General features: G+C 33.8%; 4 protein-coding genes across 6 annotated transcripts; 3 read left to right on the forward strand and 1 right to left on the reverse strand.

Annotated features, from left to right (window-relative positions):
• Positions 1 to 389: 389 nt before the first annotated feature.
• LOC124919036 (probable WRKY transcription factor 19) lies at positions 390 to 3,188 on the forward strand. Its single transcript, XM_047459151.1, has 2 exons — positions 390 to 590; positions 1,134 to 3,188. The coding sequence occupies exon 2, from the start codon at positions 1,366 to 1,368 to the stop codon at positions 3,034 to 3,036; it is 1,671 nt and encodes a 556-aa protein (XP_047315107.1). The 5' UTR covers positions 390 to 590; positions 1,134 to 1,365; the 3' UTR covers positions 3,037 to 3,188.
• A 708-nt stretch (positions 3,189 to 3,896) lies between these two features.
• On the forward strand, positions 3,897 to 10,591 carry LOC124919037 (dynamin-like protein ARC5). Of its 3 annotated transcripts, none has more exons than XR_007097549.1 (17): positions 3,897 to 4,324; positions 4,471 to 4,635; positions 4,726 to 4,848; positions 4,927 to 5,148; positions 5,421 to 5,554; positions 5,631 to 5,723; positions 5,889 to 5,952; positions 6,275 to 6,484; positions 6,671 to 6,828; positions 6,939 to 6,999; positions 7,111 to 7,173; positions 7,421 to 7,521; positions 7,679 to 7,736; positions 8,284 to 8,634; positions 8,710 to 8,874; positions 9,144 to 9,282; positions 10,414 to 10,591. XR_007097549.1 is itself a non-coding variant. In XM_047459154.1 (17 exons), exons 1-17 carry the CDS (start codon positions 3,974 to 3,976, stop codon positions 9,225 to 9,227), a joined length of 2,325 nt encoding a protein of 774 aa, XP_047315110.1. In that variant the 5' UTR covers positions 3,898 to 3,973; the 3' UTR covers positions 9,228 to 9,421. The 3 variants fall into 3 exon arrangements, 2 of the variants coding, with proteins under 2 accessions (XP_047315108.1, XP_047315110.1); XM_047459154.1 differs by lacking the exon at positions 10,414 to 10,591 and having other exon boundaries at positions 3,898 to 4,324; positions 6,275 to 6,323; positions 6,402 to 6,484; positions 9,144 to 9,421; XM_047459152.1 differs by lacking the exon at positions 10,414 to 10,591 and having other exon boundaries at positions 9,144 to 9,421.
• Positions 10,592 to 15,217: 4,626 nt separating this feature from the next.
• LOC124921826 (NAC domain-containing protein 104-like) lies at positions 15,218 to 16,505 on the forward strand. Its single transcript, XM_047462523.1, has 3 exons — positions 15,218 to 15,532; positions 15,608 to 15,906; positions 15,985 to 16,505. The coding sequence occupies exons 1-3, from the start codon at positions 15,373 to 15,375 to the stop codon at positions 16,126 to 16,128; spliced, it is 603 nt and encodes a 200-aa protein (XP_047318479.1). The 5' UTR covers positions 15,218 to 15,372; the 3' UTR covers positions 16,129 to 16,505.
• Positions 16,506 to 18,813: 2,308 nt separating this feature from the next.
• On the reverse strand, positions 18,814 to 21,116 carry LOC124921756 (mitochondrial aspartate-glutamate transporter AGC1). Its single transcript, XM_047462455.1, has 7 exons — positions 20,691 to 21,116; positions 20,410 to 20,543; positions 20,264 to 20,339; positions 20,085 to 20,180; positions 19,472 to 20,003; positions 19,253 to 19,388; positions 18,814 to 19,162 (listed from the first exon to the last, which is right to left on the reverse strand). The coding sequence occupies exons 2-7, from the start codon at positions 20,518 to 20,520 to the stop codon at positions 18,968 to 18,970; spliced, it is 1,146 nt and encodes a 381-aa protein (XP_047318411.1). The 5' UTR covers positions 20,521 to 20,543; positions 20,691 to 21,116; the 3' UTR covers positions 18,814 to 18,967.
• Positions 21,117 to 24,831: the final 3,715 nt, after the last annotated feature.

Raw genomic sequence — 24,831 nt, forward strand, 5'->3', positions numbered from 1 at the left:
AAAGAGATGCAAAATCTAAATTAATTAATAACTATATCAATAACTAGGCTCAATTGGACAAGTAGACCTAAAAATATAATTTTTATAAATTTTTTTTTATTATAAATTATGAATGTTAGGATAGTGTTTAAGTTTCGTTAAGAAATCTTATTTAATTATTATTACTAACCGTCTTAACATACTAATACTAATGTAGTTTAGTAGTAAGAATCGATTTAAGAGACTAAAATGTCATAGAGTTTGATTCTATCTGAAAGTTTTTGAGTTGAAACGGGAAACAATGATTGAGGAGTGTCATTCTAATTTTTCTTAATTCAAAAAATAAAATAAAAAAATAAAGGTTATATATATATATAAAAACAAAAAACAAACAAACAGGGCTTAAGAATTCCTGAATTTTCAGCACCGCTCTCTATCTTCCTTACGCTGGTGCAGCGCCCAACTTGGATGTATTTCTCTTTCTAAAACCGTCCCTTCTCTTTCTAAACACTTCCTTTCATCTTTCTTTCGCTCTCTTGACTTGATTCTCGCATTAGGTCTTCACAAATCTATCACATACGCAGAGATTCTCCGTTGCTAAATCCGTCAAGGTATTGTTCTTTCAATTTCAGATGTATTCTTCATCTTTTACTTTTCTCTATGTTCATCCTTATTTACTAAATAAGAGTTTAAGCTTCTTCTTCTTCTTTGATTCTCTTATCTGCAGTTATTTGAGGATTTTTGCTAATTTTAACCTTATTTTTCTGATTAGATGTCATTTGTAGTGGCTTCGGCTATACATTAGAGAAGAAGATGTAGATAGATAAATGAGTTCTTTCTTTTCAATTTAGGTTTCTGTATGTATAGCTTTCAGAAATTCTAACTTTCGATGAGAAAATGTTTTCTTATTTCGGAGAATCTGAAGTTTGATGACTTTCTTTGTAGATCTTGTATTGGCTTCTGAATATTCCTTTTAATTGATAAGTTTTATGAGATGGAAGGAATTGAGTTACTTCTCTAACACTGTTTGTATTCGAAGCAAGGAAATAGCGATTGATTTGAAATTTCTGTCATACTTTAAGTGCTTGTTTAACTGCCTTGATTATTAAGATGATCTGTTTTTTTGATCTGAGAATCTGAAGTAATTATGTTAGGTAAATGAAGCTTAATGATTGTTCACAGCAAGAAGCATAACAAAGCTCAACTGGTCATGAAATATTCTTCAGATTAGCTTGATTGATCGATTTACTGTAAAAGGAATGGACAGATCGGATACATCAGGCTTTGTGAGCGGGGGTGGTAGCTTAAACAAGTTTCTTCCATTTGTTCTTCCTACTTTTAAGTATAGAAAGTGTTGAACCGTTGAGCAATACAATCTTCTAAAAAATGGATCTCAATGGTGAGTGTTTCAAAACTAATTGTGGTGATACCACTTTAAGTTTGAATTGCTTGGGCTATGGGGTGAACGAGGTAGCTGGTTTTGGAAACTTTCGAACTGAAAATGGAAGCAAATATGATGATGGATGTAGACTTGTTCTTGGATTAGGCCCAACTCCAAGTACCTATTCTGATGATCATTCATCTAGTAGGTTAGACAAGGGCAAATGTTTATCTTCTTCGTTTCATTGCGATTCCATTCTTAAACTTGGCCTTTCTGGAGGTGGTGACGAAATGTCCACTATATCGGATTATTCAGATGTTTCTGTTTCTGGCTTTGGTTCTGGTTCTGGTTCTGGTACCGTGGCAATTCCTCTTGTTGATGAGGGCTCGACTTCAGCAAAGAAATCAGGCGGCTACATGCCCACAATTCTCTTCGCTCCTAGAGTCAATTTCACATCCAAAACTAGCACGAACACGCCGAAGAAATGCAAATTCGAGGGTTGCTCAAAAGGAGCACGTGGAGCAACCGGCCTATGCATAGGCCATGGAGGCGGTCAAAGGTGTCAAAAACCAGGTTGCAATAAAGGCGCGGAAAGTCGAACCGCCTATTGCAAAGCGCACGGAGGCGGAAAGAGATGTCAACATTTAGGCTGCACGAAAAGCGCAGAAGGGAAAACCGATCTCTGCATAGCTCACGGAGGAGGAAGAAGATGCGGGCATCCGACGGGTTGCGACAAAGCGGCGCGAGGAAAATCGGGTCTATGCATTAAACACGGTGGGGGGAAGAGATGTAAAGTCGAAAACTGCACTCGGAGTGCGGAAGGGCAAATTGGTCTTTGCATATCTCACGGAGGGGGTCGTCGTTGTCTATTTTCCGAGTGTTTGAAAGGCGCTCAGGGGAGCACGTTGTATTGCAAGGCACACGGAGGTGGGAAACGATGCGTATTCGCGGGATGTACGAAGGGTGCGGAAGGGAGTACTCCGTTGTGTAAAGGGCACGGAGGGGGGAAAAGGTGTTTGTTCGACGGGGGAGGGATTTGTCCGAAGAGCGTTCATGGGGGGACGAATTTCTGCGTGGCTCATGGCGGCGGGAAGAGATGTTCGGTTCCAGAATGCACAAAGAGCGCGCGCGGTAGAACCGATTGTTGCGTTAAGCACGGTGGGGGGAAACGGTGTAGGTCCGAGAATTGCGGGAAGAGCGCGCAAGGGAGCACGGAGTTTTGTAAGGCGCACGGGGGAGGGAAAAGGTGTAACTGGGGCGGAGGAGGAAAGTGCGAGAAATTTGCGAGGGGAAGGAATGGATTTTGTGCGGGTCATGGTAGTTTGGTTCAAGATCAAGAGATGAAACGCAGTGGAGGAATGATTGGACCGGGGTTGTTTAAAGGATTGGTTAGATCTGAAATGGAGAGTTCTTCTGCGGTGACTCGGGCGAGTGTGGTTTCGGATTCGGGTGGTGGTGAGTGTTTGTCCGTTAAGAGAAGACAATTAATACCTTGTCAAGTGTTGGTTCCTTTGTCAATGAAATCTTGTCCATCATCGTTTTCGAGACGAACCGAGAATGGGGAACAAAGCATGAGAAATGGTTTTAATTTTGGAATACCAGAAGGGAGAGTTCACGGCGGGGGTTTATTGTCGTTGCTTGGTGGGGATTTGAACAATGCCATTGATGGAATTTGACTATCAATAAGGTTTCGAAATGTGCATAATCTATGAATGTTGTAAGATTAGTATGAATAAGCTTGGCTTGAAACTTTGTCCCATATTCGTGGAACAACATTTGTTTATGTAATTTTATTTTTGTGTTTGTAATGAATTATGTAATGTTGTGATTTTGTTTCTATTTTTTTGGATTTGGATGTAAAATGTCTATCATGTACATAAATTGGTCATGTTTAGTTTAAAAACTATTTGTATTATATATTGTTTTAGTCTTTATAACGAAACTGGAAATTTGACGAGAGGATCTTTTTGGGAAATGAACGAGGTTGATAAAAGTTTGTAAAAATAATCTTTTTGGTTTGTTTAAAAGCGAAAATACTCATTCGCGTCACACGACGCATGATGTTCTTGACACGAAGAGATGACCTGATATGTGAGACACCCTTCGAGCGATGTTATTTTTGCAAACATTACCGGATCATCTTTTTGCGTCGAAGGAAGCAAAGGGGTATTTTTGTCCGAAAGGGAAGGGTCATTCTTTGCAAACTTTATTAGGACGGTGTCATTTTCGAAGATGATGTCACTAATAGTGTCATTTCATCAAATTTTCTTATCAGACTATTTCGGATACAATTGTGTATGTAAGTTCAATATTTGGTCTATTCGGAATTTCGGATACAATTGTATACGTAATTGTATACGTAAGTTCAATATTTGGTCTAAACTGAATTAGAAAAACTTGAATAATCCGAAACCGAAACAATGAACATTAAGTCCGGTTGAGAAGCTCTTTGGGCTAGGCCCATGAGAAATAACCGCCACTAATAATGGATCAAAGAGTAAATAAAGAAAAGCCTGAAGATAAAGTACAGTCTCTTAAGCTTAGCTTCACTCTTTACGAATTCTGATGCTACAGTGGACAGCATAAGAGAAAAGAGAGAGCATATCATCATCAATGGAGAGAACTGTAGTAGAAGAGACAGCTGAGGCTTTCGAAAGCTTAGAAATGGAAGGTAAGGCAACGCTCTACGAAGCTTATAACGAACTTCATGGTCTAGCACAGGAATTCAACACGCCGTTTGAAGCTCCCGCTGTGCTGCTCGTCGGTCATCAGACCGACGGCAAGAGTGCACTTGTCGAAGCTCTTATGGGCTTCCAATTTAACCACGTCGGTGGAGGAACTAAGACGCGCCGTCCAATTACACTAAACATGAAGTATAATCCGGAATGCGATTCTCCTGTATGTCATCTCGTCTCCGATGCTGACCCTCTCATTGCTCATGAAAAGTCTCTCCATGAAATTCAGGTCAGAATTCTCTTATCCATCTTAATCACATTTGAAAGTTGAAACTGAGGATGCTGGAATTCAGTAGTTCAAAATGTGATTTGCTGTTAGCTTTCATTGTTTTGATAACTGCTTTGTGTCGCATCAATGTTTGTTTATTATATTAGGTACATATTGAAGCAGAAAACATGAGATTGGAACGCGAAACTTGTCAATTCTCTGCTAAAGAGATAATTATAAGAGTGGAGTATAAAAATTGTCCAAATCTCACAATTATAGACACTCCAGGTCTTGTTGCACCAGCTCCAGGTCGTAAAAACCGAGCTTTACAGGTTGAGCTCCACTCTTTTTTCATCCAATCTTTCGATTATTTCATTAAAATGATGATGAATATGAATATCAATGGTTGTATTACAAGTCAGGTCCAAGCTCGGGCTGTCGAGTCTCTTGTAAGAGCTAAAATGCAGCATAAGGAGTTCATCATATTATGCCTAGAAGATTGTAATGATTGGAGCAATGCAACAACAAGGAGGATAGTGATGCAAGTATGATAAATCTTTTTTTGAAAATAGCTCAGCATATGTGATGAGCTGTGTTGGTGTTAATATGAATTTCACTTGCAGATTGATCCAGAGCTATCGAGGACTGTAATTGTGTCCACGAAGCTCGACACCAAGATACCTCAGTTTGCGCGTGCTTCTGATGTTGAAGTTTTTCTTCGTCCACCAGCTAGTACTCTCGATGGCTTCATGTTAGGAGATTCTCCTTTTTTCACATCAGTGCCTTCGGGAAGAGTTGGTTCTGGACCAGAATGCCTTTACAAATCAAATGAGGAGTTCAAACAGGTTATTGCTTTCTGGTTTTAGAATTTATATACCCTTCTTTCAAGCTTGCCAGGTTGATGAGCACTTTTTTGTAATGTGATGATTTTAACATAATTTTCATAATAATATCTCACCTTCTAGTTTCTTTACATTTAACTTGCTTTTCTTTTGTAGAATTTTCATTTGGTTTGAATCTCAGCTAAATTTTCGTCTAGTTTGATAAGTTTTCCCAAGAAGCTTCATCATCATACGCTATGGGCTACTAAAACCTTTTTTTTATCTGCTTTGTACAGGCTATTTCTCTAAGGGAGATGGAAGATATATCATTCTTGGAGGAGAAATTGGATCGTCCACTTTGTAATCAAGAAAGAAATAGGACAGGGGTTAGCAGTCTTCGGCGGTTCTTGGAGGAATTACTGCAGAAAAGGTATGCAACCTTTTTATTTTTCCTTTTGAACTCCAACTAAGCTGAATTCTTTACTAAACACTTGTAATTTTTGTAGATACATTGACAGTGTACCATCTATCATTCCACTTCTCGAGAAAGAGTCAAGAAGTGCAAACAGAAAACTAAATGGAATAAATGAGGAACTCAGGTATGGCATTAGCTATCTCTACTATAATTAGCGAGTTCCTAGTAATAATTAATCCTCAAATTATGTCTAGCCTCCTCCAGATAAAAAAAACAAAGTATTTGATTTGATTTATATCATTCTCGTTTTTCCATTGTTTGTACATCTTTGATCTTCTCTTCCTTGCAGCACATTGGACGAAGCAAAATTGAAGGAGAAAGGAAGAACTTTTCATGATCTATTCCTGACAAAGGTTCAACATTTCTTACTATCTTAAAGGATTCATTCTTCTCATTGTAGTATCACATTTTTGCTTGCCTTCTTTAATCTTCTTGTCTTGGGTGAATTTTGAAAAGTGAAAGGGGTGTAAAATTGGCAAATGTTTAAGTTTTATGCAATTACCAAACAGAGTCTAAGTTCTTCTTGTGGTTGGGATTGTAATACGTATCTTCTGGACTTTAAATATTCTTTCAGTTAATAATGACCTTCTAGGACTGTTATCATTTTTTAGAGTCCCTTCGTTTTGGGGGATTTTTGGCATTGAATTACTTACAAATATTTCAAACGTTATGCAGTTATCGTTACTACTGAAAGGGTCGGTGGTTGCACCTCCGGATAAATTTGGTATTTGTCTAAATCTTAAACAGGTAGCAATTATAGATATTGTATATTTGTTTTCTTATCATCTCTTCCTTGTTCTAGGGGAAACACTACAAGAAGAACGGTCCAATGGAGGGCCATTTGTGGGTACTGATGGTATCCAGCTTCCATACAAGTTAATACCGGTATGCAATATATTGCAGCCTACTTCTTATTGTTCCAGTTCACTTAAGTTATCTTCAAATGCTATAATTTATGTTCCTTATGTTGGAATGAGAAATTAATCCTTTTGTGTTTAATAGAACTTTTAAAAACCGAAGGTGCCAGAACTCCCTACAAAAATAAGACTTTTGGCTTGATTGGATACACAGAATGCAGGAATGCGTCTCTATGGAGGTGCTCAATACCACCGAGCAATGGCTGAGTTTCGTTTCGTTGTTGGAGGAACTAAATGCCCTTCAATTACTCGTGAAGAAATTGTGAATGCGTGTGGAGTTGAAGACATTCACGATGGAACCAATTATTCCAGGTATTCCTTTTATATAAGATTTTATGTGGCCATCTATTGAGATCATTTATCTTATCCAAATTCCTTGAATTCTGCTTGTTATCCTGCTCTCTTTAATTTGAGAGAAATAGGACAGCTTGTGTGATTGCTGTTGCAAAGGCTCGTGATACATTTGAACCTTTTCTTCATCAGGTAACATTTTAAACTACTCATATTATCATTATATGGGGTCAATCTATTATAATAATTATTAGTTTTTCATTATCATCTTAATCTGTATTATATCTCTCATTGTATTTTCAGCTGGGCAGCAGACTCTTACACATCTTGAAGAGATTGCTTCCTATTGCAGTTCATCTGCTTCAGGTACAGACTTTTTTCTTTTGTGAATATGCATAGACAACCCTATTTGGAAACACTTTTGTTCTTGGATCTGGAATATCTGAATCTTAGTCACACTAATTCAGATACACTTTGTTTCTAAATGTGATCCCATCTGGATTAATATTCTGACATAAATTGTGTTTCCTAACTGTTTATGTGATTGTTCCATCGACATGCCTACTTTTTTTCTCTGACAAGTGTGACCTTTTTTTCTTGAACCTGCCAACAGAAAGAAGGCGAATTTCTGAGTGGTCACGAGGTGTTCTTGAGGCGGGTTGACACTGCCTTCAACAACTTTGCAGAATCTACTGAGAGATCATGCCGAGAAAAGTTAGTCACGAATAATTTTTGGAATCTTTTTTGTTGTAGATGTGCATCAGAATTCAGGCTTCTTTGATGTCGTAGGTTTAACTTACAAGAAATAAGATATTATATTTGCTAGGGTAGCAACTATTTGCAGAATTTACATGTTTTTTTGTTGCCACAGGTGTATGGAGGATCTTGTGAGCACTACTCGTTATGTTTCATGGTCCCTCCACAATAAGGTTGTTAAATTTGGAATTCCTCTTTAATGGACATGAATTTGAACAGAAGATTACCGGACTTATCATATACTCCTATTGTAATGTGAGATCTATGATTTTAGAAGAAAAGGTTGATGAGAAGTGAATAAACCTAAGCCATTAGATGAGAGAACCCATATCCCATTTGGAAACACTTTCTGGTTTCTCATCTTGATCTGGATCCAAAAAGTGTTTCCAAATGAGCCCTTGGGTGAAAATTTGATTAACCTAAGCCCTTAGATGAGAAATCTATGGAGAAATTCCATAATATAGAGATTTCAACTTCATTATATTTCTCTCATTGATTTCATATCTTTCAGTTAACCTCTATATACAACGTATAGAGGTTAGGCAAAATGTAGACACATTGTCAACTTCGGAGGCTTATTTAATAGTTTCTATAACAACTTCTATCCGTTGATCTTTCTAGAAGATGAATCTGGATAGTATGCATTACACATTCATATCTGCACATAAGCTACTAACCAACTAACTTAAATAATTACAATATTACCCTTACACTATACAGAATCGAGCGGGATTGCGCCATTTTCTAGATTCTTTTGGTGGTACAGAACACTCCCTTAACAACGAAAGTTCTCCATCAGCTGCTGTATCCCAGGAGTCATCATTTGGATCCGGTTTCAACGATAAACAAGATATCAAATCAAGAACCGATGTGAAACTCAGTCAGATATCATCGGGCATGGATTCAAATGCCGGTGGGGTTCAGACAACAGAGATGAGACTCGCTGATCTTCTCGACATCACCCTTTGGAACAGAAGGCTTGCTCCTTCCTCGGAAAGGATTGTCTATGCTTTGGTTCAACAGATCTTCCATGGCATTAGAGAATATTTCTTAGCTTCTGCTGAGCTTAAGGTTAGTAGTTTTTTGAAAGGAAAAAACAAAAAGTACTTAATTTGATCATTAATCTATTGATTTATTTATTTTCAGTTCAATTGCTTCCTTCTTATGCCGGTTGTGGATAAGTTGCCTGCACTTCTTCGGGAAGACCTAGAATCTGCATTTCAAGATGATTTAGATAATGTTTTTGACATTACCAATTTGAGGCACTCATTGGGGCAGAGAAAACGAGAAACAGAAATTGAACTAAAACGGGTAATTCGGTTAATTTTGGATTGTCATCCTTTCTCCTTTTTGTGTGTGTGTTTAAATTGGTGCATATTTATATACAATGAAAAAGAGAGTTTCACATAGCAATTGTTTTAAAAAATGTGTTTTCAAATGGGCCATCAATTCTATAGCGATAAGAAACTAGATAAAGCCCATAAAAAAAAACAATAATACAAGAAACATTTGAAGTGTTGAAAGATTCATGAATAGTTCTTGCAAATTGTTTCCTACTAAGGATATTGTTCAATTTGCAGATACAAAGACTAAAAGACAAATTCAGGCAGATTCACGACCAACTCAATCTGCATCAAGTTTCTTCTTCGAGGCCATATGTATAATTTCCGAAGATTAATTTGCCGGGTTGGGATGGCGACTATTCTCTCAAATTACTCTGTGAGATCTTATTTCTATTCTCATCTTTGCAATTTATTTTACTTAAGTTATTAAATGATTTGGCTGGCCATCATCCAGTTTAGGCACTAAGACAGTTTGATTTGATATTATAATAAGATAGTTTGGTTTCTTATTTTAACCTTAACCTCTTCAAAAAGAAGACATCTGTTTGCCTCCCACCATCCATCCATTCATCCAACATTGCTTCTTACCAAACCCAACCAATTTGGATATTTGTCCTTAACAAATTCAAGTTTGTTACGCATCTTAAAAAGAATTTGGATAAGCCCCAACCCTCAATCATGATTCCAATAAGCTTTGTTTATTATTATTATTATTATTATTATTATCTTACCCACTTGGAGTTCCTAAGCTGCTATTATCATCATCATCAGCATCATGAAATTTGAGGCTTAACTGGAGTCATGTCATTTTCCATCAAAACCCACCATTTTTTTTTTCTTTCTTTCTTTCTCCAGGCTTCTTCTCAACTCATTTATTATTAAACCTTGAAAAGATAGTAATCAGTGTCCTGATTTGACACTGACTTTCTTTTCTTTGTTCTATAATTAACCTCAATAGTCTTTGTTTAGATGTTCAATTATCACTAAGAACGTCACGATTGAAGTGGGGGGTCAGGCATGTGAAAAAAATGCGGATTGTTAAATTGCTCCCCTTCCCAAATCTAGGAACCCGTCTTAGAATCCCCTCATGTGTGGAAGAACCGTCGTGTTGTGTAGGAGCCCGACTCTTGACTCCCAAGAGGTGCATGGTTTGATTTCTTGGTACTTGTAATCCTCAATGAAAGGACATATAACAAAGATTAAGACATGATCATCATCAATGCAACAACTTGTTGAATCCATAGATAAAAACTATTCTCACAACTTGCCCATCTATGAATTAGTTGCAACCAAAATAGTGAAACATTAGTATAGTGGTTTTGTTTTTCTTTCATCCCTATCTATCTATCTATCTATCCCTACCACTGATTTTGTTTTGTTTTGTTTTGTTTTTTGTGGTTGTAAGTGTGTTTATCCTTAGTGTCTCTATAATATATATATTTTTATCTTATTTGAAAAATATCTATTATTTAAAAATAAATAAATTAATAGTGGCAAGTAATTGTAGATATAGATTGTGGTGGGCATACGAGTTTGGTCAGATATGGATAGACCAAATGGAGTGAAGAATAGGAGGCGTGAACTTGCCTCTTTTATGTGTCTATTTACTACTCTTACAAATTTATTATTATTATTATTATTATTGTAAAATATAACTATTTTTTAAAGAATTTACTTACATTTAATAATTCATCGATTTTCTCTCTAAAGATATTCCGCATCTTCCAAAATAAAACTGTTGCTTACAAATTAAAATATTTATTTCATTTCATTTATTCCAACTAAGAACTAACACCACCTGTTATTTTTAAGAAAGTTAGTTCTCCATTATTAACTTTTCCCTCCAAATAGTTTTAGTGATAATCAAATTTTTACATATTTTATTTTTAGACGTAACATATTGGGGGGTTAAGGTGAATATAATAGTAAGATGGTAAATTTTATATTTGATTTGAGTCAATCTTTTATTGTTGAGTGTTTTTGTATATAATGTAAGTATCAAACGGGACCTATATATATATGCGTATGGGATCCGTTTGTTTGTTAATTTATAAACACATGATCATAATAAAAAGGTTGCTTCTTGATCGGTGTTCATGTCTTCTTGCCTGGGATTGGGATGCATGAATCAATGATCATCACTACAGTTGTTACTCATTTCTTTATTAATTAATTTATTTGTAAATATTTAATTTTTAATTAATAAAACTGTCCCAGATAAGGAATCAAATTGAGAGTCGTAGTCGGTATTCATGAAATGGGTTGTAGTCAGTATGGTGTAAGCCGGTTCGGTATTTAAAAAAAAAAAAAATGTTATCCGTTGTGTCGGTTTTTTTAAATCTTCATCCGCCGGTTGACGATGAAACGTCGGTTCGATCGGTTTAATTGTTAAAAAATATATATAATATAATAAATTAAAAAATGAAATATATAAAATATATATAATATAATAAATTAAAAAATGAAATATATAAAATATATATAATATAATAAATTAAAAAATGAAATATATAAATTAAACTAAGAAATAAAAAAAAATAGTTGAGTATATAATAAAATTTTATTAAATTAAATAATAAAATAACTATTTAATAACAAAATATATTAGAAAATGAGTTTTATAAAGTAAAAAGACGTGTGTCAAGAATCTTACTTAAACTAAAAAAATTATCATTTATAGGGCTGCAAATATATTTAAAATAGACTATATTTAAAGATATATTAAAATACGTACACATACGGTCGATTTTTTATAGGGCTGCAAATGAGTCTATTTATTCGTTAGTTGCTTAGTTAAAGTTCCACTTAAGTTTGACTTTAATCAAGTTCCATTTGAGTTTGACTTTAATCAAGTTCGAGCTCGAGTCGGCTCGTTTAATATTTGAGTTGAGCTCATATAATACTTGTTTTATGGTTTGTCGAGTTTTTTCGAGCATTATAATAAATAATTTATTTATTTATTTATTTTAATATTAAAATCTAAAATTTAAAATAAATATTTGAAATTTTTTTTTTTAATTCAAATTTTTCAAGTTGAGCTCGAACTTCAATTTATAAACTCGTTCGAGTTCGAGTCGAGCTAATAAATACTTAATCGAGTCAACCTTGAGCTGAAGCTGAATTGAGCTCGGCTAGACTTATTTGCAGCCATAATTTTTTATTATCTAAACCGTCAACTGAACCGGTCAGGGTTCGGTACAAAAAATTATGAATCGAATATAACTCGATTTGGTCGGTTTATAATTATTTCGGCCAGTTTTTCATTAGTTCAGTTTTGCTTACACCGCTAGTAGTCGGGGAGTGGTGTTGGGAAATTTAATTTTACTCGAGAAATTAGTGGAAGGAAGGATAGAAGGAATTACGTGTCATTATATCGTTATTTACCGGACAAAGGAAAAAATGTGTAAATAGTAGAAAAATATTTTTTTAAAATTTTTTCAACCAATCAGATCGCGGATCGCGTTGTATCATTCCTTCTTTCACATTCTCAAATAAAATATTTATATTATAATTTTTTTTTACCAATTTTAATATTAATATTGAAAGCATTTCATACTACTTTAATAGTAAAATATGGAGAAATAAATATATCAATAATATAATATAATATATATATTATTAATTTTACTTTTGTTTTTCTAATTTTTTTAAAAAGTCTTTTTCTGATTATTATGTTTGTTTTGGTAAACATTATTTTTTAAATATTTATTTATCTTAATAATACTTGAATTATTGTGTCCTAGTTGCTGATTTATTATCTAAATTTATTTAATAATTTTATTATTAAATCCACTCTTATTATATATTTGATATTTTTGGAAGTTGCTTTTATTCTATACATTTATTTATTGATTTATAATAAATTAAAATTAATAAAAATAAATAATTTTCTTATAAAGGTGAAGCAAAGAAAAGAGATTATTCGAATATTATTATTTGACAAGGAAAGTGGAAGCAAGTTATCCGGGCCCATCAGTGACCGCACTCCGTACGTACCATAAGTTCTGTTTGTTTCTTCATTCTAAATCAGATCATAACAACTTTCTCATACTAAACACAATTTTTTTTTATTTAACTTAAAACGGTTAAATCGAACTCGAGATCTTTAACTTTGTATAAACTCTAAACTCTCGATAAATTTGATTAAAACAAAATAATGACTTTACTTAAATAAACTCAATAATATAGCCCACATTTTCTAAAGTGCAAAAGAGAAATGATTAAAAATAAAAAGAAACATAAATTAGCAATAGTGTGAAAAATGTAGAAATATTTATTTATATATATTATAAGAGTGAGTGATATATAATAATTATGGGTTTTTAGGCACTCCAAAACTGACCCTAAAATTTTGTGGAGTGGAAGCATGCACCTTCAAATATGACAAAAAATATATGACTTGGAGGCCCAATCCATTATGCAACCATAAACCCTAGTTATTGGATGTCCACATAGGGATGAGATCAGCATGAAGCTATGATGACGACATAACAGTTGTTTTTTTTATAATAAAAATAGTACTCTTTTTACTATTATTGATAAGTATTAATTCATGTCAATTATATTCATTGAGAAAAAGATGTGAAAGGATAAAAACATTAAAGTGTTATTTTCGGATTCGGAGAATAGTTAAGCATTCTCTTGAGCATGTCATTGTTTTTAAGAATGGTTATATTTTTTATTTTTTTATTTTTTTTTTTATGAATTTTCTCTTGTTAACACACTAAATTTTAAGTGGGAAACATGAATATGGAAGATTGTGTTAACTTTTTCATAATTACAAAAATTATCATATTAATGAAAATCTAAGGGATGTTATTGCTCTTTATTCAACGCAATGAATATGTTATACATCAAATCAACCACACTCACAAAAGTTGTTTGAGTTTAAGGGTATGAAACTAAACAAAAATTAATAATTAATAAAGCACTAATAAGTATATTAATGTTTGAAATTGATTATGGAAGCTAGAAGAACGTTCATCTAACCCAAAGAAAAAGCACTTCAATCCATTCATAAGCAAACAAAAATAATGCATGTAGATCTATATCTAAAAAGAAATCAAATTTATTTATTATTATTATTTTAATGTAGGACGGTAACATTAACCTCCACCAATGACACTCAACTTCAATATAAGACATGAGAATCAAACTCGTGAATTTTATTTCTTAACAACTACTATTGTCACATGAGTTACTTAGTGGGTTAAAAGTGAGAATAATTAATGTTCAAACTAGCACGACGTTCATAAGTATATAAGTATATTGAGAATCAAACTTAAGAAAATATATTACCCGAAAATAATGCGGTTTTATTGAATGAAAATAAATGCTCCCAACTTTGGGATGACATTATGGAGTTAGAGGGTGAACAAAATTACCGATATTAAAGGTATATCGAAAATAATGTACCGCAATATATCGAAAATATCGATTTTTAAGGTATATTGAAAAAAAATGTAAGGTATGATACCGATACTGAAATTATTGGTAAGGTAAAGATATGAGATTTTTAAAATTTTGGTATATCGAGATATACCAAAATAGTATTTTTAAGTTAAAATATTATATATATATATATATATATATATATAAAATAATTAAATATATTTAATATTAATTTAATTATAAAAATATAATTTTTGAATAATATCAAAATATAATTATTCTGAAATATTATTCAATATATGTAATCTCTACCTTACCAATGAGATTGACTTTTTTTTTAAAGTTAATATGTTTTTTAGGTATCAAAGGTATAATACCGTTACCGTACCGAAATTAAGGTAAGGTAAATGTATGAATTTTTTGTATACCGAAATGAAGGTATATCGAAATTAAGGTATACCAAAATCAAGGTAAGATAAAGGTATGCATTTTTTGCATACCGAAATTTTCGGTAAGGTATAAGATATAGATAAAATATTAAGATAAACCGTACTGACTCACGCCTAAAAGTAGTAGTTAGATATTGACCTATTTTAAAACTCATGACACTAAGTTTGAACAATAAAAATAAAATAACATTGTGATCCCATCGATCACATCTAAATTAACATTCATAAAATATACTTAAAATTAAATAAAAAAAATATTTTCATTTAAATTTATCTACCATTTTTGTCCAAACCCATGAAGCAAATAGAAATTAATGTAACATCTCAAAAGTAAAATGAAAATAAGATCAATATTAATTAGATAGAAGTTTGTACATTTTCTAGTCCCACTTGAGCTAGGTGTTACCTATATAATAAAATAATTATATACTACTCTACTATAATGATCCTCGATCTCCATTTAAAAATAGTGATCTGAAATCAGAAACTTTCATCTCACGTCACCATAATATATACTCTTTATCTCTCCCCACTTCTTATATACTATAAATATGTTACACTTTCATTTGAACTCATTCCCGTTCATGTCTTTATCTTCTAATAAATAAAACAATATCAAATTCATTATGGGTGATTTTTCGAAACTTCCTCCAGGTTTCCATTTCTATCCAACCGACGAAGAACTAATCGTTCATTTCCTTCAACGAAAAGCCTCGCTCTTACCCTTTCATCCCGATCTCATCCCCGATCTTCATCACTATCCTTACAATCCTTGGGAACTTCACGGTAAGTATGTCTAAAAAATGAAATGTTTTCTATATTTCAAATATTTAAGGTTTCTCAAAACTACATTATTTATAGGTAAGGCCATGGAGGAGGGTAACAAATGGTACTTCTATAGTAGGAGGATGTCATCGAACCGGTCAACGGAGACCGGATATTGGAAGTCAATGGGAGCTGAAGAACCGGTTTTCACCGATAATAATATAATTGGCATGAAAAAATACTATGTTTTCTGTTTAGGAAATGCTAATTCATCGAACGAGGATGTTAAAACAAACTGGATAATGCAAGAATTCAGACTCTCCGATCATCATCAAACGGTCAATAACGCTTCCTCTTCCAAGAGAAGATCGTCGTCTCACTCAAAATCAAAATCGGTAAGAATTAATTCAATTCAATTTTTATCCTTAAAAATACTACATGGGTATTCATTAATTTTTGCTAAAAATGAACAGAAACAAGATCATAGTAAATTGGTTTTATGCCGAGTTTACGAACATTGCGACGACGATGATAATGACAACGGAATGGAGCTATCGTGTATGGACGAGGTGTTTTTGTCATTGGATGATCTTGATGAAATCAGCTACCCAAATTAACTGAAATTTTAATTAATAAACTTTTTTATTTATTATGTTTTTAAAATTTAATGGCCTAACTATATAGCTAGGTTATATATATATATATATATATGTTTGAAGTGGAAATTGATTACATGCCACGTGGAATAAGAAGAAGCAATGTAATTATATATAATGCGATGGGCCTTGAAGATGAAGCATACTCCACTAAAAAGTGATATAATTGGCTTACGTGTAATTACATGTGTACATTATTCCACGTGTCAGTACGATGTGGTAACTTTATACATATGTTTGGGTATTATTACTCCAATTGTAAAAGTGCTGATTTCTGTATTTGGTCTGTCTGGCTGCACAACTTTACTTTATGTTATTAATATCATGTACAATTATATAATTATCAAGATTATTATTTTTTTATAATGAATTATAAATTCATACATGTTGCATTATAAATGGGTAATAGTTTTTATATAAGAAATTCAAATTTAAAGAACTTAGTGAATTATCGAGGAATAGAAACTGGTAAAAAAAAGAAATAAATAAAAAACTATATGTGTGTTTTTGTTGTCTTGTTATTTGGCACTTTTGTATTGTGTTTCTCTTCCATACAGGTAGATAGTGTATGCTTAGACAAGCATCAAGTCATTTGTGATGCAATCATTCACTCTAAATCCAATACCAAACATTCCTTAACAATTCTCTTCCTATTTTATTCAACTATTTTATTAAATTTAATACCAAACATTCCCATTCTCTTCCTCATTTCTTGGATTGTCGAAGAAATCGAGATCAAGAGATTTCAGACATATTTGATCAAATCTCACAATTTGTAACTTTTTAGTGTTAAAGTTAGTTATATAAATTATAATGTTTTGTTTTAACGTGACATTTATAAATAATAGCCGAATTTCTATAATTGTATCGATAAGGAGCCCTCAATAAGAAACCCAAATTAGCCTAGGTATAATTGTTTCATTATTCGAATACAATACTTAACAAAAGAAAATTTCAAAAAATATTATAATTTTTTTTTCAAACCCAAATCCGGAGTTGAATTTGAATGTTTTCAAACAAGGCATAACCATTATCAAATTTAAATTTTCTTTTGTGAACATAAACATTGAACTTGAGATCTAAAAACATTCAATGTATGATATGGAAGTGAACTTTTTCCCATCTCATATAAGTTTGAATGAAGGTTTGAAATATATATATATATATATAAAATAATAATAATAATAATTTATATATATATATATATATATCCACTAAGTAGGGAGAATAAAAACATATAATCATAGGTGCTCAAATTTGAATTGGCAAGAACTAAATAAAGTATTAATTAATTTCAAGTTGTAATGAATGGGAAAAGACATTTCAAAAAAGAGCAAATGTAATTGGGAAACATTATCTATTTATCTATATATCTATAGTGCCCTTGTCTTCATCTTGATTTGATTGAGATGTTAAACAATAAAAGCATGAAAAATAGTGAAACAAATACACTCAAAAACACAATTAATTATCACAAAAATTTCTCTTAAATAAATATCCTTTTATAGAAAAAGGAAAACAACTATTGATTCAAATTTATGAAAATCTTGTTGGTAGATGAAAAGGTAACACTTATTATAGTTAAAATGTGAATAAATGAGAATTTTTAAAGGATGTTAATCCTAGTTTATATAGATATTATATTAGGTTGTCTTTGCTTAACTCATTGGTAAGCACCTAGTATACTTATATTCATCTCACTCATACAAACAACAACCAAGCACATGCACTAACCAAGTAACTAATTATTTATATACTATACTATGGTAATAAAATAAAACTAAAACTTCTTTTCTTTATATAAATATTCAAGTCAATTTGTGCATAACTTATCCAAATCTAAATTTGGGTTTGGACGAAAAATGGCCAATAATTTTTTTTTTGTGAAGTATCTCATTCGGATGTGAATTTAGATGAGATATCATTTTGGGACATAAATTCATAAAATTATTGACATTTTTTCATCCAAACCCAGATCCAAATGCAAAAAAGTATTTCCAAATGAGATGGACTTGAAAATATATTAGTTTATAAATAAATAATAATAATAATATTTTTTTGCTTGGGAATGAGTTTAGGGTTTGCTTGGGGAATGCCAAGTGAAATTGGAAGCTACTATGATTACATGAGTAACATGCCCCCCTCATGGCCCAAACTCAAAACCTATCTCATTGAAAGATTGAAAAACACAACAACAAACAAAAAGAAACATGTAGCTTTTGAGTGAAGATAATTATGAAACTTCAATGATCTCCTCAAGTATACAGCAGACATGAAAAGGTCAAAGCAACTAAAAATCTAAAATTTTCATTTCCCCTTTTGAAAGATGAGTCAAAAACCCACTTGCCACTATAAAAATGTCAACTTGTTACATCCTCTTCCTTTGTCTTGTAATTATCACAAATAACACATCATTCTTTTCCTTTTAATTTCTCTACCTACTTTACTCTCTTTTATTTCGGATTCTCTTTGACCACGCTATGTGAATCAAATCTTTTAGTTTGGCAGCAAATCCTCGATAAGAACTCTTTAGGATAGTTGAGACCAAAGGTTTCAAATTTGATTTTCACTAAAAACGCTATGAACTAAAGGGGATCATGTTAGCCATCCCCGAGACTAAACCCAGGTCACAAAATAAAAATACTCAATCCAGATCCAAATACAAAACTTGTTTCCAACAATAATAGCTTTTATTCAACATTTAAGGTTTTCAAACATGAATATATCACACAAGGAGAACATCTTTCTCCAGCTATAGATAAGGAATAATCAAACATGGAAAAAAAAGTAACATTTTAATTCATTTAGGGAGTAGAAGATCAATACCTAATAAGTAACCGCCAACTACAACAAACGACATGCTTCCACTCCGAGCCATTCGCAGCCAAATCCCACGGAATAATATATTCCTATCTGAAGGATGAATCCCAGTTTGTCTCTCGAACCATTTGCCTGGAGTTTTCCATTTTAGAAACTTCCTCTCCATGTATAAGAACTGAAGAAACAAACAAAAAAAGGCCAAATCATCCATTATTAAGAAGCTTCAACAACAATGGGATTTTCTTCTCAAGTAAAATAAAACTACCTTAGGCAGGACGATACACTGAGATCGGCTTTTTGCTGTGTCAAAACAATGAGATGCAGCTGCAGCAACTGTTCCAGAAACTCCAGCTGCAAGACTAACTGCAATTGGAGACAATGGACCTACATCTTCATCAGACCTGAACAAAAACAGTTTTTCTACCATAAATTTTGGAAAATTAAACTCAAAATAATAAATATAGGTTAGAAATCGAGACAATACTCAGGAGGGGATTCCATCCCAACTGCTTTCCAAGTAATCAATACTCGATGCAAAAATTCCCAGCTCGCAAAAAAAGTCCCCCCGAAAATCGAATCTCGAACTATCCCCGAACGAAGGCCTCTCCAAAGAGAACTCCATCCTTCCAAGGATATAATTTGTGACGGACTTCTAACATCAGTAATAGAAGGCGGCCTCCCAGATCCAGTCATCATCCACGGATATTTTCTAACGGAATCAATCATGTTCGTTTGTTTAGGACCACCGAGTGTGGCCAAAAGGTTAACAGATTGATTTAATGTCTTCATATTAGGTAAATTTCCAGGAAGTAGCCTCTCAACTAAACCTGAAATTGTCGCCTTTTCTGCTGCTGCTGCTGCAGAAACAGTAGACCTAGGAGTCCAAGAAGCAGAGTTCACCTGAGCACGAAGCTTCACAAGTTCAAATGGTGAGCTGAGAAGTGATTCAAACGCACCAGCAACCATTCCTGCTGTGAATGCCTCACCAGTATGCACATAGCTGTATTCTCTACCATCTGCAATATAAAGAATTCACCACCATAAACAAGACATTTCTGCAATCATAATGAAGAAAGCAAAGGATTTGAGTTCTACACCTTTATAGAAAGCTGTAAGAATTTCATAAACGCCAAAACGAGCTCCTAGACCAGCTATCCTACCTGTAGTCAACCAGCCCAAGCCACTGTATAAACCTACAATATCAAAGTACAGAAGAAGGTTTAGTTTACCAAAACGATTGTTATTAATCTACTTGTTCTAGTAGAGAAGTTGAAACCTGAATTTCCAGAGATACTTTGTACTCTACCAAGAATTTGAGCTGTTGTTAATGGCTTATTGGTACCAGACCCAACCTGTAGCCATTGTGTAGAATAAATTTCAAAAGAAACAAGGTACAAACATTGGGTTTGCAAAGATTCATACTTGGATTAGGACTTTGATAGTATCAAGAGGATAGGAGATAGCAGAGCCTAGTGAGACTGCAGTTGCAGCAGCAAAGGCATGGGTTGTAATTGTCTTAAGCTGTTCATCCATCTGAAATCTCTAAGGCTTGCGTACTACCAGTTTGATTATCATTCAAATGGAAAATATATGTAGTTAAGTAAATAGAGTGATATATATATATATATATATATATATATATATATATATATATATATATATATATATAAGGAATCGAAAGTGATTAATTGTGCATATAATACCTTTACTTCTCAAAATTGAAACAAACAGGGTTATGCCCCTGTGTTCTTCTTCCTCCTTGTGAGCTGATTCTATCTACTTCTTCCTCTGTTTCTTCTAATTCTCCCTCAATAGTTCCCTAATCTTTTTGCTGATTCTATTAAGTCTGCATATAACCCACATTGTCAACGTGCGATTGGCATTTTTCCGAGCTTCTTGTTCTGCAATCTGGTGGAGAACGGAAGAGTGAAAGAAAACAGAAGACTATGGAAGACGATCGCCTGCTTAAATGAGACGCAATAGATCGATCGACTGCTTTCTTCACACGCTAATCCGCCACTTCCGGTCTCTGAAGCTCTCGGCAGTGTTAGAGCATTCTGCTGCTTCTTCCCGATTCGCTCAGATGAACTGCTGCCGCTACTGGTACATACATTAGGTCCTTGTTTGACCTAGGGTTTTTTTTTACAAGAGAAAGAAAATATTTCAGATTTTTTGTTTTAAATGACTAAACCATTTCATTAATTCGAAATTTTACAAAAATAAAATCCAAGTTATAATCTGATTAATCATAAAAATAAAATAAAAAACTCAACTAGTCAGTGAATCTAGAGATCGGATCTCAAATTGATTCTAATTAGAATTACGAAACCTTTAACCATAAAACATTTTTTTCCGTATATGATTTCGATATAAAAAAAATTCATCCTATTCAAATAATTGGACAAATTCAATATCACCTTAAAATATATTAATTAGCGAATAAATGTTCGGGTATCTAAACCATTGTCAAACTGTTTCGATATCTTATACATCTAATATGTCAAATATTTGGTCATGGTCAGATGTGGAGTTTTAATTGACTAACCTATATAATAGGACCGAACTTAAATTTATTAAAATAACTCAATTCGATCAACATTTCAGCAAATTCAGGTCATTGTAAATTTATATGCTTCTTTATCGGTTTTTTAGTTATGGATCATTCTAACTGATTTCGTTTGCTGGTTAACAAGTTTTTTAATACACTAATATTGGGAAATTGGATGAAATGGCCCCATAACAGTGGAAATTCCCAAAAAGGCCCGCGCCTGCTAATGTTGGCAAAAAGGGCCCTTTTGCCTTGCGAAATGTCAGAAATACCCCTCGGACGCCAGATTTTACGCTCATTGACGCGAATTACCATTCACGCGTTTCATTTAAAAACACATGAGTTAATCAACGCGTTTTATATGAAACGCGTGAATGGCAATTCGCGTTTTTCAATTAACGAGAATTCTCATTCACGCTTTTCATCTAAAACGCGTTGATGAACTCACGCGATTTAGATGAAATCACGCGAATTGCAATTCTCGTCTTTAGACTTATATATAACTTTTTGCCCTAATTTAAAACAAAACTTCTCCGATTCTCCCTCCCACCCCGACTGCCGACTTTCCATTCCGACTTCCTTCAACATCGATCAAGATCATCGTTCCTCAACATCATCGTTCCTCAACATCATCGTCTTTCATCGTACATAATATTTTTGTGCCCTAATTTCTAAGAAAACCACGAATCACTAATTTCCCCTTTTCTCTTCTCTCGCTTTCGCCGGGAAATCCCCTTTCGCCACTCCGACTCGACCCTCAAACCGTACTCCCCTGAAGAACTCGACCACGAGCAGCAACAGCTGACGACTATGACGACACCACGAGACCTCTCCGTTTGAATTCGTGACCCACTACTCTTCGTTCTCAAAATGGGTATGCTTATTTTATAGTTTTTAGTGATTATGAACACTAGGTTAGTTAAATTATAGTTTAGCTAGGTTGTATTCGAATGAATGTGAATCAATACTATGTTGTTATTCTCGTATTAAGGTTTAGGGTTTGCTGGCATAGTGTAGCTGACTCACGCGTATTTCACTCACGCTTATTGATTCCCACTCACGCGAATTAAGCATTGAGGAAGAGTTTGCTGGTATGTTTCGTGGAGATACAATGTGCCAAGAATTAACCACAAGTTTGCTTCAATGGACCTATTGGATAAAGAGCTCTTATCCCATTAGATTCATTGAAGCAAACTTATGAAAAAAGTTGCTGCATTGGATTTCCTGAAACTCTACCAGCAAACTCTCCTCGGTTATGGTAATGTTGTTGAATTTTTTTCAATTCTTGTGATGTTGTTGAACTGTTTTCAATTGCAGTTCAAGTACCTGTACTTCTTTACTTTGATGGAGAGTGGAAAACTAAGGATGATCTTACTCATTTTTCTGCAAAGTCAAACAGCGGTATGATTGTTCCCCAAAATTCTACTTATTCCCAATTAGTTGATCTAATTTATTCTGCTACCGATGTTGACAAATCTAGATATGATTTATTGCTTCAAGCCAAGTATAATGCTCCTGGCATGATTGCCAAATTTTCTTATATAACTGATATAAAAAAGATGTGGATGCGGAGTTCTTTTTACATGAAGCAGTTTCAGTCCACAACCACACTCCATTGTGTGTATCCTTAGTAGAGAAATCACTACCAACTCAAGAAAGTGTAGCGGTTCTAGAAATTGATGACCCCGACGTCTTCCCGAAGCAGCGTGAGGTTTTCTTCGAAAATGACATTGAAGATGAACATTTGCGTCTGAATGTGGGGGATAATGCTGATGATGATTGGGTTCCTATTACCCAACCTAGTAGTTCTGATTGGGTTCCTAGTACCAATCCAAATCCAAGCAGTGCTTGGGTTTCTAGTACACAACAAAACAATGTTGTTGTTCGTACTCAACCAAGCTGTAGTGAATGGGTTTCTAGTAACATACCAAGTAGTGAAAATCCTATACATGAGGCAGTAAGTACTGAAATCAGATTGGAAGTTAGTTCTTTGTTTGAGAATAAAAAAGAACTTCAACTGAGGTTATATAAATATGCGATGACTAATCATTTTGAATTCAAAGTGGTGAAGTCAAAAAAAGAACTTTGGGTTGTGAAATGTTTGGATAAGAATTGCAAGTGGAGACTGCGTGCTGTCAGAGTAAATTCCTCGGAAATGTTTGAGATTCGTAAATTCGTAAAAGATCATATGTGTTCAATTGTGATGAGGCAAGAGAATCAAAGGCAAGCACCATCATGGGTGTTTGGGGGAATGCATGAAGAGCAAGTACATGGACCATCACCATGACCACATGCCCAAGAAAATAATGGAAGACATACAGACTACTTATGGAATAAAGTTGTCTTATAATAAGGCTTGGCGGTCTAGAAAAAAAGCCCTAATGGCGATGCGAGGAACTGTAGAAGATTCTTATGGTAAATTGCCACCATACCTGTACATGTTGGAGAAGAACAATCCGGGTACCATAACAGACATCCAGACAGATGAGCACGGTCATTTCAGGTATATGTTCATGTCCTTAGGCTGCTTAATTAGGGGTTTCAAAAATGTTGTCGTCCAGTATTGTGCGTCGATGCCATTTTTCTTAAGCACAAGGTTGGAGGTCAGCTATTGGTGGCGATAGTATTAGATGCGAATGAACAACTCTATCCTGTTGCATTCGGCGTTGTTGATTCAGAGAATAACAACTCCTGGACTTATTTCATGCAAAAACTTAGAGATACAATTGGATTGGTTGATGATCTCGTGTTCGTATCTGATAGACACCCAAGTATCGCCAATGCCTTGTGTTCTGTTTTTCCAGAAGCTGACCACGGTGCGTGCACATATCACATCAAGATGAATATTATGGACAAATTCAAAACCGATCACTGCCACGCCGAGTTTGGTTTGGCTTCTCAAGCATACACAATCTTGAAGTTTAATCATCATTTTGACAAGATCAATGCTAAGGACCCTCGTATTGCCATGTATTTGGCAGATATTGGGTTTGAGAGATGGAGTCGTGCCTTTTTTCCTGGTTAACGATACAATCAAATGACAAGCAATTACGCTGAGAGCTTCAATAATCAAAGTAGGGAAGCTAGAAAGTATCCCATATCAATCTTAGCTGATTATTTAATATTCACATTACAAGATTGGTTTAATAGTAGAAGAGAAAAAGCGTCCAATCACAATGAACGTTTATCTTCTTATTATGAAAAGTTCTTACGTGATCAAGCTGAGAAGGCAGATTATATAACGTTCATCCACTTAACCGATTCGAGTTTTATGTCCATGACGGTGAATCTGATTA

The sequence above is a fragment of the Impatiens glandulifera genome, chromosome 1 (genome assembly GCF_907164915.1).
Source record: "Impatiens glandulifera chromosome 1, dImpGla2.1, whole genome shotgun sequence".
NCBI classification, from domain to species: Eukaryota; Viridiplantae; Streptophyta; class Magnoliopsida; order Ericales; family Balsaminaceae; genus Impatiens; species Impatiens glandulifera.